The sequence below is a fragment of the Falco punctatus genome (genome assembly GCF_963210335.1).
Source record: "Falco punctatus genome assembly, chromosome: 1".
Taxonomy (NCBI): domain Eukaryota; kingdom Metazoa; phylum Chordata; class Aves; order Falconiformes; family Falconidae; genus Falco; species Falco punctatus.
This window is the reverse complement of record NC_137580.1, coordinates 15922846-15936753: the sequence shown is the minus strand read 5'-3', so window position 1 is coordinate 15936753 and position 13908 is coordinate 15922846. Positions and strand designations below refer to the sequence as shown.

Genomic DNA, 13908 nt, shown 5'->3' with positions numbered 1-13908 from the left:
CCACACTGAATGTATTGATCTGCATGTTTTTTGGGGGGGTTATTTGCCATTATTTTGTCATACAGAACACTTCACTGTGCATTTATAATGCGTTGTTGTTACTCTTTAAGCAGTCTCAACAGCAGTCAAGGCCCTGTTATGTGTTACCTGCAGAGCAAGTGACAATACCTTGCTAAATTATTTGCTACCCACATGGATAAAACAGTATCAACATCTTAAAGATAACAGAAGCAGAAGTAATTAAGGATTTGATGCAGAGTAAATGGAATAAGCCCAAGGCTTAGGGGATAGCTAGCCTATGAGAATGGAAAGAAGTTAAAGAACAAAGTGTGAAGAAGAGCACAAGACCAGCACAGAGACAGGTCTGGGGGACCACTTGGAATGGAAGTAATGGTGCTCTGAGCTGTTGGCAGACAAATTGAGGCTTACTTGCCTGGGATGGGAGTCAGGTTCTCTTGGGAGCAAAGCATATTAGAAGTTCTTTCTATACTGTAGGATTTTGCTGATAGGGAGACAGACAGACACACAGACAGACACACAGACACACACAAACATCAATTAATAAGGACAAAATGCGATATGAAAAATGGGTTCATTGATTGATTCATGTCTCTTCTGTGGCTTTACAATGCAAGATTACCTGGGGAAATAGAACAGCAGATGATCAAATCAGGGTAAATATTATCTCTCAACCCTAAAGGAGATTGTGGAGATAAGCTGTTTAATTTTTGTGCAATGCCCAAAAAAGTGTAAAATGGTAGTGACGTTTACTGCATTTGTTCTTTTTTTTAAATTACAATGCTTGCAATGAAATACAACTTGTGTACAATTTTGAAATCATAATTCCATTGTCTGCTGCATTTGAGCCACTATATAGCACATATGTATATGTACTGTCTTATAATTACATTCCCTTCATTTGTTTCTTAATGTTTTATTTCCTATAATAGAAGTAGGGGAGAAGAAAGTGTATTACATTTTTATGTATCATTCCTTTTCGCAATCTTTCATTTATATTTGTCAGCTGCATTTGACTTAGAGAAGTTATTTCTTCTATTTTAGAATATATACTACAAGGAATTAGCATTGTTCCCAGAAGTGTAATGAGTATTTTATAGTAAAAGTAGAAAGAAAATGTCCCTGCTACAAAAAAGAAGTAACAGCAGTGAGAAATAGTTTAGGTGTGAACATAAGTTTCTAAAATGTGCTTTTGTTCTGTGAATGCGGATGCTAAAAATTCTTGATTTGTGTGTCTTTCTGTTCAGCCAGCAATACAGGTATGCACAGAAGGCAAATCACTGACCTTTTAGACCAAAGCATTCAGGTGCATTCCCAGTGTTTTGTCATCACCTCTGATAACCGTTACATCTTGGTTTGTGGCTTCTGGGACAAGAGTTTCCGAGTTTATTCTACTGACTCAGGTAATGTATTTTTAAAATATGGGAATAGCCTAAAAGATTTTTCTGTTCATTGTCAATCTACAGTTCCAAATAAGAAGGAATGGGGAGTGGGGAGAGAAAGTGGAGTATGTATTTATTCCCCTATCAATAATATTTGTCAAATCTTTTCTTACTTACTGCTACTGTGTATTGTATGCTATGATCTTTGTTGAATGATGCCAAATGCAAGACAAGGAGCTTTTGTTAGCCATAGCATCACGCTTCAAATCTGTATTACAGGCATGCCTGTTCATACACTGTAGTTTCCACAAGAAAATGAGGTTTTGTGAAGCTTTGCATACCAGCACGATTAATTGTTCTTAGAGTGCTTGCTTGAATTTAACTCTGGTTGGTTTTCAGCACCAGAGATTTTTTTTGGAGGAAATACAGGGAAGCACCACAGAATAAGAACAGAAGTGAAGTCTTGAAGTCTGGTGAAAGAAGGCTTATGAAAGCCTTTGAAAGCTATGCTATAATAGAAAAATTGATTCGGAGCCACTGAATTCTTTCATAAAATATAAACTGATCGATATAATGGGTAGCAGTTAAATTAGTCTGTCAGCTAGCATGTATCCAAACCTTTGAAATCATGCATGTGTCATGCTAAATAGAAAAGAGTCTTTCAGTGTAAAAGCTACAGGAATTTAAAAGCCATGGAGCCTCAGAAGAAAATAGGTACGATTTTTTTCCGTTTCATTATCTTATAATGGGAATAGCAACCTCACTGCAAGGTACTTCTTTGGGATTAATGACCCAGTGTGGTTAATGTGTGTGTGCCATCAAGCTTTCCAGTAGGTTATTAATCCCTAGGGAATATCCTACATGTTTGTCATCATTTCTTAAATATATTAGTTAATAGTGTTTTTCACACTTGGCAAACCAAAATGTTTAACAAAACAGGATGGTCTTTAATGAAAATCTGTTAAGTCTAGATCTCATGGCATATTTTAGCATATCTGTCATTTTTGCGATTTTAAACCCTTAAGTATAAAGGAGAAGTTCCATTTATTTCATATTGACTGACTGCAATTCATTATAGAGACATCTTGTTAGACCCTTCTTAGTTTAATTTTCTCATTGATGAAAATAAATTTACATAAAACTGAATTTAAAGTAGATCTTCAGAAAAGTTAGCTAGCATTAATAAATGTTTAGTGTATATTCTTGAGTTATATTAATAGAGAACTAATTCTTTTATGTCGAAGGAAGTATTTTACTTTATATATGTGGGAGGAACTTGTACGATTTTGGTAGCTTTGTCCTGTATCAGTCTGAACTACAAATACTTCATTAAGTTATGTTCTTCTATGTGTAAGTCAGATACACCAGATATCTCATTACTACCATAGCTAATTATGGTATAAACCCAAATACAGTTGTCAAAAAAGTTGCAGATTTATGTCTTCCATGTGTCTCCTGTTTGTCAATATAGCAACTCTAGCTCTAGTTTAAATCAAGTGAACTCAATTGTAGTTTATTTTGTTTCAAATTAAAATGAGAATATAGTAGTGAAATACTTACTCTGAAATCAGCAGAGCAGCAAGGAAAAGAGATTATGTGATCAGTAATGCATAATGGCAAGTGATCACAAGTGTTGAATTCAATTATATTTTAGCACTTACACAAAAAAGGAACTTTTTTCTTATTAAATTTGGGGTTTGTTTGGGGTTTTTTAACAGGAAATACTTTTAACATAAATCATGGGTTCTCAGCACAGATAGTATAGCGAAGCACAATAAAACCTTCCTCCAGCAGTGGGAATGACTTCTAGACAGCATTTTAGATTCGGTAGTACAGAGACTTGAGTCTTATTTTTCTTTTAATTATTCGTAGCACAGCTGTCAAATAAAACATTAACTAGAAAATTTGTTCTGTTAAAAGGGGATATCTGAGTGCATATGGTAAAATTCAGTATTACTGTATAGAGAGGACAACTTACGTTAAAGGAAACAAAAAGTTGAAGAACTCTTATGAGATTAATGATTTTTATTTTTTTTACTAATGTGAAAGAGCAAGTGCTTATTTCTTGTTTTGATGGAATTGATTGAACCTTAGCTGCACAGTGACAAAGTAAAACTAACAAGGCACTGTGACTACACGAACAACTGTCAAAGAAATAGGCTTGAAAAATGTTTGTTTTCTAGAACAGAACCTATAAACAGAATATAATTGAGAGAGAAATGTCTATAACTCAGCGATGTTTATAGCATAAACTTGTGTTCTAAAAGTATAAATCACCTGAGGTAGTTGATTACCTACAGCTATACAACTGAAAAATATATTACATAATTAAGTTATTCTCAAATCTAAACCATGTCATTGACAGCTTGAATTTTCAGGGGAAAACATACACTCGGTAAGATGTTTTTGTATATTGCCAAAATGAGGTTATGTAGTCTGTGAGTGTCACTGCTCCTAGCTGTGAATTTCAGTAACTTTTTCTGACTAAATCTGTTTACTGATCAGCGCCTGAGACAGTTAGGTGGCCCTGTGACAAAAATGAAAGCCCTGGTGTGCAGAGGGGACCACTACAGAACACTATTACAGAATCACAGAAATTAGGGAAAGACTCGATGCCTGAGTTACTCTCCTTTCCAGCAGAAGGCAGATCTTCACAGTGAATGTACTTTCCAGGGGTTTGCCCTTTCCAGTCAGAAAAGGCTCATGTGATAGTACTTATTTTCACAATTTCTCTTGGGGGATTATACTTGCCTAATAACTTTTGTCAGTCTTTTATTTTAAATCTTATGTACAGGTTTACTTTAAATGGCATCATGTTATTCTGTTTTTTACTTCGTGTACTAAAGTAATTAATTCTTTTTTTTTTTTTTCCAGCTGTTCATACCTTTCTCTTTTTTTTTTTTTCCTGGTTTTCTCCACTTTAATGCAATTACCTTTTTTGATCTCCTGTTATAAATCATGCTGTTAACATTATTTTTGTTCTTTCCTCAGAACCACTCCCTTAAATCTTTTGTTAGCGTTAGAGTTATTTGGTGGCTGGATATGTATACTGCCTTTGTACTGCACAGGAAGAGGGCTATGAAATATGTCCTACTAGCCATATTATAGGATTGACTAATTTTTAATTCATGCACCAAAATATTTTACTAAGATGTGCTTAATTTGAGTCCCAATGCTGATTTGTGTTACTAGTTACTATTGTTATATACTCTCCAGAACATTTTATTTCAGATACAGTAATTTTCCATTCCTATTTCTTTTTTGGCCTGTGTTGTTTATCCTTCCAAAGCCATCACTCTTTTCCCCTTCTGTTCTTTCTCATTCTTTATTCAGCCCAAAGCACAAATGGAGGCATGGTCGTTTGGGCTGAGGAGTCTGAGGTCACACGTTAAGGGCATCACACTTCCTTGTGTCATTGGATGCAGAATTTAGCCTGGCCCATGTTATCTGAGTGGGCCAAGCAGGCGCGTAAGAACCGTGTGTGTGAATCTCTTGTCCTGTCTCTACAAGATCTGCAAAATCTAGGCTTCAGAAAATCCAGTGAGATGGATTTTAGTATTTCCATTCTCATTTCATAGGATCACGTATGCTGCTGGCAGATCCAGAAGGCAGCAGGACCCATGACATGTTCGCTGTGTAGGAGCCAGCCTCTGGCAGGGTGGTCTGGCAGAGATCTGCTGTGGGTGACCTTACATGTGTTTCCTCTCCCACATGCAAATCCACTATGCCTGACCATCCAAATTTACTTTTTTCTTGAAATAATGTCCTGTTTAGATAAGGTTAAAAGGTAACAGTCATATTAATGTTTATACAGACTCTTGAATGGCACATTTTTAACTGCCTAGGTTTTCCTTTCTCTTTAGCATTCATGTCTCTTATCAGCAGTACAAACGTTTGTTGTATTTGCAACAGGTAAGAGAGTTTTTTCCAGGTCAGTCTTCTGAGGTTTTTTGAACATTACAGAAATTCTTAAAAGGGAAGAATGCTGGTTGAAATAATTGGCAAGTGTTTAAATGGTGATGGAAAAACCTGGGTTCAAGATTTATTTTTTATCTAAATCTCCTCTGTTTAAGAAGATGCCCAAAAGCTGCATGTACTATATATATTTTAGGCAGCTCTCACACAACTAATTTCTTCATGGTCTTATATTCTGTATCTTCTGATTCTGTTTCCCACATCATCATCAGAGTTGCATTTTTACTGGTACTTTCTTCGGTAAACTTGCCTTAAAAGAGAATCCCATCCTGTTTCCTGTCTGCAAAGGGAATGTAAACATGTAGAATGTAAAAAACCTTCTAGCATGATTGGTCTTTGAATAAAGTGTAATATTTATGGACTGCAAATATTTTTTGCATGGACTGTATGGACTACTGCACTTATTTTTAAATAAGTTTCCACCAAATAAAGAAAAAAAAATAGTACTCTCCACTATAGTTCTTTCTTGAACCTTTTTTTAATAAAGAAAATGTATCTCAAATAATTTATAATGTATTTAGTTTGCCTTAGAAAGAATAAAAGCATAGTTTTAAACCAATCAATTTTATATGCTTCAGGTAAACTGATACAAGTAATATTTGGACACTGGGATGTTGTAACCTGTCTTGCTCGTTCTGAGTCCTATATTGGAGGAAATTGTTACATTCTCTCAGGATCACGTGATGCAACGTTGCTGCTCTGGTACTGGAATGGCAAAACCAATATTATTGGCGATAACCCAAGAGGTAAGCAAAACCAGAAAAACTTGTTTTATAAGGACGTTGTCTAAAAATGGCTTGAGTGAACACTGCATGACAAAATTTTAAGCAACGGTAATGTTAAAGTACAGTATTTCTTTTTTTGTAGTTGTTATCAGTTCTGTTTTAAAGAATTGAGGGCACATTGCTTGCTTAGCAGCATAACTAGAACTAATTTTTAAAGTTATAGGATACTGAACATCGCAAACACATTTTTTTTTTCTTGTCACTCATTCAATTGGGAGAGAGTGGCTCTGGGAGTGAGGGAAGGGGATTATATTTTTATATTGCCTGTTCAATCTGAGTAAATCTTTTTCTCTCAAAATGACACCTTCATTAAATACTTGCATTTGAGTTGTTTAAAACAAAAAAGACTTTACATTGTTCCAGTGCAGACTGTATTCTATGCAACTGTAATCTTATGCATATAGGTTCTTACAGTGGTATGTTAGCTATCAATAGAGTTACACAGACAGTGAATTTTAACTTAGCCTCGGGTCGTTGTAATGAGATGTGTAATGGCCTGAGCAGGACACTTAGGTGAAAGACGGACAGACATGTGGGATGGATTAAAGAAGCAAGTTTAAAACTTCTTTAGTTGAACACTTTGGTAGGGTGCTACATGCCTAATCCTCACTCTCACATACTAGGTATTTTAATTGGTTCCAGTGCAAGCAATAGGGCTCATACAAACTATCAAAGTCAGAGCAAACCCTGCTTCAGCCTAATTCAGTTTTAACCCCTCCCCACCCAAACTCACCTTGCAATTGCCGAAGAATTTAATCCCTTCTGTCTTGCACAATTTCTCAGGAAATCCCAAATCCTTTAACTCATAAAGATTCTCTCTTTTTAACTCATAATTTTATATGGAAAACAATGAAATGCCATGACTGTTTTACCCTGCTGTGCCTGTATTTTGTAACAGGAAAGGTAGAACGTGGTCTTGTTATTATGCCAGTTTCACGCCACACAAAAAATTAATTCCTGATCCTCAGAGCAAAGAAAAAGGCAGACATACAGCTTCAGAAAAAGCCTGAGTGAGCCACTTCACAGGAGTAAGAGGCTTTCAAGACCACTTGTAAGAGCTTACCCATGTGAATAGAGGGGGTGCATCATATCCAGAGGTCCCGTTCAGCCAAAAAGAAAATGCCCTAAAGAGAAGGGGTGAGAAGCGGTATATTCTGTCTGACAAATGAATAAGAGTATTTGTTAAGTTTTCTGCCAAACACTTAAGGTCTTCTCTGACCCTGTTTAAATACTAGTAAAAACATACCTGCTGTCTGCAGAGGACAAAATGGACATCTGGAACACAAGAGGTGTTGTTATATCTGGCATATATTGCAATTATAACTGACATACAATTTCATATAATGTAAACAATATCTGACATCTTCTATATTAATTAATTTGGTAAAGTTGTGTGTTCCATACTCAATCTGTTACTCAACTGAAGTTATTTGAATTTGAGAAAAAGAGGTGGTTTAATGAAAATGCGTCCTGTGAACTATTTTGAAGAGGTACAGCTAATTAATATCAGAATGAATATCTGAATTTAACTTGCAAATGATTTGATGTTGACTGTGAAAACTATTCAAAAATTGAACAAGATAGAGAAGCTCAGTTCACACAATTGCAGAATCTTCAGGCTGAGATTGTGAGCAAGCTATCCTCATTATCCTTCCAACAGCATGATTGAAGAGATGGGAGCTTTTCTGGGATGTGGCTAGCAGAATTTTATCAGTATTTTAAAATAAATGTGGCTTTGGTTAAGGGACAAAATCTCTGTGAATATTTATACATATTTTGCAATCTATCAATTTAAAGAGAAGGTAAACTCTGCGCTATTTTTGCAGAGTTTGTAAACTTGGAAACTCCAAAAAGTCTGTGAAAGGAACTTAAGAGCTTGACAGTCAAGTGAGCTTGTAAATCCTGAAGAAGAAAACTGCCCTTTTGAGGAGAAAACCCTAAATATTTTACTGGTCTGAAGCAATGATCATTTGTAGGTGTCTCCTTACAGCGTTTTCAAGGCCTGCGAGCTCTTGCAGATTCCTAGGCCTGTCCTGAGAAGTTCTTCTTGTTGAGTATTTCCCAGCCAGGGCTTTGTGAACAAGACCTTGCTGCTGTAGGCTCCTTTATGACCTTAACAAATTACATGCTTGGATTTTGTACGTAGTTTCTAACTAGAATAGATAGATTTGGTTATAATCTGTTTACTGTTAAATTTCTAATGTATTAAAATTTTGCAGTTTTCAAAGTTAATACTAGGCTATTTTAACTACTGTTTAAAATCAAACAGTCGCTACCTGGTAAATCTTTGTTTGCACTCCTATTAAACTTCTATGTTTTAGGGACATGCAATGGCTCCTATGTTTACTAGTTACCATTATGTAGCTTTTTTTGTGATACACCATGCTTGGAAGCCTTTGTTATGAATTGGAATCTCATGGCACTATACATAGGCCTAGACATGTGTATAGTAAAAGACAGCTTCTGCTTCAAAGAGATGGTAATCTGGGGGTTTAATTTTTCCCAGAAATAGCTTTCTATAGGCATCTCTGTTCAGTCAATTTTTTTTTTAAAAGGCAAATAAAAAGAGCTGTTTCTGCTTAGTTCTGATTTTGTCAGAAATGGAAAGCACCAGCAGACTTGTTGGGTTTTGAGCCCTGTTACTGCAACTGTAACTTCCATTCATTTGTGGGATGCTAGATATTTAACTTGTCTGATATCTTTTTGTATTTGAGGCTTAGGATTTTTTACCTCAAAGTATAGTTTATTCATGCTTCCCATGAGCACTGTTCACTGGAATTTAGATACTCTCAGGGTTGGTATTTCTTTCCTATTTTTTCTCTATTTATTTTTCTCTAATTTCCATCTTAAAATGACTTCACAGCAACATGCATCCAATGGCACTGTACCAAATCATGGTACCAGAGTAGTTTCAACAATAACAATGTAAAACAGGAGCATTTCTTTCCTCCTTTCATAGTACTGTTGCCTCTGATACACATCAGTCAGCAGCCTAGTATGATCAAGCTACCCTAAATACTACCCCATTGGGCACGCACTGCTCCACCAGGTACTTTTTATTTAGGTCCCTTTATCTGGTTTCGTTACTTTAGGAAGCACTGAGCTCTTGATCTCTGGCTGCATATATTCATGTTTTAGAATGGTACTTAACTCAAGCTGACAAGCCAGGTGGGCTATGGCATACATGATAAATGTTTTGTTTGATATTCTTTATCAAGGACAATTTTCTGGCCAACTGGACCGTATGGAAAAATTCTTTACGTTTTTGGTTTAACATAAGAAATATGTTACTGAAATATTCATTATTGACATTCTTTAATTTTTAACTTTTAAGCTGACTTCTTAAAGAAATTACACCTATGTAGTCTCACTGTCTGTTTAGTTTCTCCCTAATAACTCTCAAATGCATTGATCAATGTAAACCAAATTTCAGTAATTTAAATCTCAAAAGATATGAAATTCCTACGTGGGACACATCTGCTGGAAACTATTTTTATTCCTCACAAAACAGCCTGATTACATTTAAGTTAAGTCCTTTTTTCCTTCTCAAATTAAAACCTGAAATTCAAAAAATATTTCACCATGCTCTTTGATCAAATGTAGGGGTTTTTTCATTCTAAATTAATTGATTTTGAAAATGTAAAAGCATGGCAGTACTTTACTTTGGTACGTAGGCATTTTCTGATGCAGAAATGTTTCTGTGGACAATTTCAGACCAAGCCTAGGAATAATGCAGAACAGAGCAGAGGATCTGAAATAGTTGTTTCCTTTCAAATAGCTCTGAGCTATTTTCACATTAATTAGCATAATTTACTGTGGAGATGTAAAGTCACTTCGCATAGCGTAAGAGGCTTTTATTATTCTCTCCTTGGCATGTGGCTTGCTTTGGGTAGGTGGGGGAGGTAGGAGGGACAGGATGTAACCCTCCCCTTGGTACCCCTTGAAGCCCATGTGTGATCTGTATCGCAGGGTTGGCTTTTGCATATTTAGAGGCTCCGATCTAATAGCAAAGTACGTACTGCTTGGGGACATGGCATTATGCGTCAGGGCTTGTGTTCCTGAATAGGGTGGTAGAATGTGTAGAGGTTACTGAGGGAGGGTGGTGTACTTGTGGAAAGATGCCATGTTTTGCACTTGCCCAGCCTGATAGGGTGGCAGCAGAGGTGGAAGGAAGGCGAGATATGGGGGGTGAGAGGAGGAACTACTTGTGATAGCTGGAGAAAAGAGATGAGAGAATTCATTTGCATACAAATGGCGTGCAGCACTTTCTGATCCCGTGCTCACTTTGAAGCTCAAGTGGCAACTCTTAGGGTTTGGACATTTCCTAGGTTGAGGGATTGCATTTTACTTTGTAATCACAGAACCATAGGAAAGTGGGTGGGCAGGAGCTTTGGTCACCTGATCTATTCTCTTTTCCAAAAGAAGGCTTAAGTACGCCAAAACCATTCTTTACTGATGTTTGTCCAACATTCTGTTAAAAACTTCAGCAAATATATTTTTGGGCCTATCATTAGCAGTCTTTTCTCAGTCTTCATCCTAGTATCCTGTTTTGTTTTGGTTTTTTTCAGTAGTTGTATTCTGTAATTTCTTACATACTTATCTTTGTGTAGAGAACAGATTATTTATTTCCCCCTTGCAACAACTTCCAGTTATTTGGATTGCCATGACCTGTAATTCTTTGCTTCCAGAAAGCACACCTTTTGCCATAAGTTATATTTTTCTAGAACTCTGACTTTTTCCTGTGTTCCTCTCCTCTTCAGTTGTCTTGTCTTCCTCAAAGTAGTCCCAGCAACACAGTTGAAGCCTTTCCAGTAATAAGTAGAAAACAACCTGGTTTACAGACCATTTACAAACCATTACTTTTCACATCCCTATGGGATATCTGTTCATTTTAAAACTGTGTGACAGTGTTAATTCTTTTAAAGTATGAGCCAACATAAATTTCAGTATTTTCTGAAGAACCATCTCGTCAGTTGTTTTTTCTCCTCTTCTGTGTAGTTTGACTGTGGAATGTCTTTAAACTTTCTGAATTGCATGTTTTTTAGACTGTTCCTCCAATTTGTCAAAGTTATTTTGAATTCTCATCCTTTCCTTCAGCAGACTTGCAGCAGCTCATGTCTGCAAATGTAACTTGCAGTCTTATTCTATCAAATTGCTCATTAAAGAAAACATTAGATAGTACACTGTTCAAGAATGCCCATCAATACGTTCACTATTTTGACAATGAAGAGCTTTCTGAACATAGCTTTCCAACTGGCTTTTCATCTGGCGTATAGTAGCATCTTATAAACATGTGCTTCCCTGTTTTCCTTAAGAAATTGCCTATGTGAAACATTGCCAGAGTCCTTACTAAAGACAAAATACATGATGTACCCCTGAACACAAGTTGTGTTACTCTGGCATTGCAAGAAAAAAATTGCTTTGACGTGATTTCTTCATAACAAATTGGCTGTTACTTATCTCCTTGTTTTCTTGGAAACTGTGTGTGTGTATATATATGAAAATAAAAATATACATGTTCTGCCATATTTTTTCTGTTTGTTGGGATTAAGTAAACTACTCTTCTTTCTCAGTTTTCCTTTTTCTGCTTCTTAAATGACACAACTTTTTTAATCTTGCAGAACTTCACCCAATATTCATAAAACAACAGTTAAAACCCTGAGATTATGTAGTTTCATTTTCACAGTATTCTCAGATCAGTATTATCAGGCCAGTTGAGTTCCAAACATTTCCCTCCTTTAGTTATTGTATAATTCAGGGAATTCTGTAACTGATTTGTCATTGCTGCTTTTACTATGTTTGCTCCCTGACTGCAGTTGGCCTTTTTATTGAAGACTTACTGAAATACTTCTAAATGTGTGACATTATCTATTGGCATTGCTGGCTCTTAAATAGCAGAGCAGCTTCTCATGGAAACTTACAATATTTTTGTGTTTATAGAATGACTGTTACTCCTGATGTCATTCATAGTTGCATCTCATCTGTGCTTGGCTATCCTGGTTTTGCCCCTACTTGCTTATACCTTGTGTCTTACACCGGTTCAGAAAAAACTCACTTATTTTGATCTTTCTGCCTGACTTTCCTGTGTTTACAGTTATGGGAGAACTTTCAGTTGTGCTAACTGGTATCATCTTGTCTGTCTTGTCCTGCTGCATTGGGGCAGTTTTCACTAGTATCTTTTATTACCTTTTCCTTTGTTTTTCTGTAGACTAACTTTTCATGAGATCTTATAGAACTATGTTCTGCACGTATTGGAACATGTCTTCAAAATACTTGAAAAAATTATCTTGTTCATGTTCTTTCCTTTATAAAGCGTACTGAACACTCTCATAGCTTTGCCACTTTCATGTAAGTTCCTTTAACCGTCATGTTTCTGATCTGTTATATTGGTGATAATCATATCTAGAAGGCCATCTCTAGTTGTTGCTTACAGATTAAAAATTGTCACAAAATTGCTTGCTACACACATAGTTGTTGTATTCCTTTACCAACAAACTTCTTTGTAGTTGGAATATCCCATTTTCTCCAATCCTTCTTCTGAATGATCCCTCACTTATACCTGCCAGATAGAGGCCAATCAGATCAGTGAATGTCAACCTATGCCTACAAAATGTTTGTTTTTTCACTGCGGTTATTTTGTTTGGATGTACTTTCTTGGAGGGGAGTTTTATAGTGGTGAATTTAATTTTTTAATAGTGTTTATGCTTATAAAATGGTTTGTGCTTATAAAATGGTAGGCATTTCCACAGTTGAGGTGAAGGTAAGTTGCTTTTCTGCTGTTCTTGCACTATATTCATAGGCTATGAAGAGACTGTTCTATTGCTTTCAAAATATCTACAGATTATTTCATAATTATTTTTTAGTTTTCATATTTTGAAAAACAGAAATATATCTAATTTAAAATTTTTATTTGCTTAATGAAAGCAAGGCTTAACCGATCAAAGTATTCAGTACTAATGAAACGTAGAGTCTGTGTATAACTGTATTACTACTACTAATACGGATGTGTTCTCCTCTGAGTTATTGCATTGATCTTCCACACATATGTGAATAAAACAAATTATATTACCTCTTTTATGTTAGCCCATAAAACTAGAAAATGTTACTCTCTGTATGTATCACATTTGCATCACAAAGATTGTGGGGGTGCTTTCATTGCACAATTTTATACTTTTTTAGAGGGTACTATATTCAGGTTTTCTGAAGTGTTAAAGAAATGTTTTCAGTCATGTAGCTGTGTAGCAGGGCACGTGTGAATGTAAGCACGTGATTTTGTACTTTAATAAAAATTACTGGGTTTACTGAGATTTAATTGGGATAATTCATTGAACATTTTCACTATCACTAACATGTTGAATATCTTTTTCAGATATAATTTTTTAAAAAATACATAATCTTTTGAATTTATAAAATGTGAAATCTCCCAAAGGATTCAAAGTTTAATCACCAGTTTCCTGTCTTGCTGAAAAACAGTCTAGCTACTATCCAAGCTACTTCTTTTAAAATAAACTGTGTTTGTTTTGTTTTTTTTTATAGCTACAGTTCCTAAATAAGTATTTGAACACCTGAAAAACTTTTTATCAATTAACATTATTATTATTAGACTAAAGCTGTGGTCTTGAGACTAGAGAAATCATTGGTTTTAATTATATTAGTAACCATAGCAAAAGGTAAAACATCTGTATTTCATCAACCGCTACGCACATTTTTCAGTTTGAAAATTTAAACTTTTTATAAGTGAATGCTTG

At 35.5% G+C, this 13908-nt stretch overlaps 1 protein-coding gene across 3 annotated transcripts in view; it reads left to right on the top strand.

The window, feature by feature from the left end:
* The window catches only part of LRBA (LPS responsive beige-like anchor protein), a 417388-nt gene that overhangs the window by 381537 nt on the left and 21943 nt on the right, over positions 1-13908 (top strand). For all 3 annotated transcript variants that reach the window (XM_080368631.1, XM_080368630.1, XM_080368629.1), the window contains 2 exons: positions 1266-1421; positions 5954-6121. In XM_080368631.1, coding sequence (XP_080224757.1) covers positions 1266-1421; positions 5954-6121 — 324 coding nt within the window. The remainder of the gene's footprint in view (positions 1-1265; positions 1422-5953; positions 6122-13908) is intronic.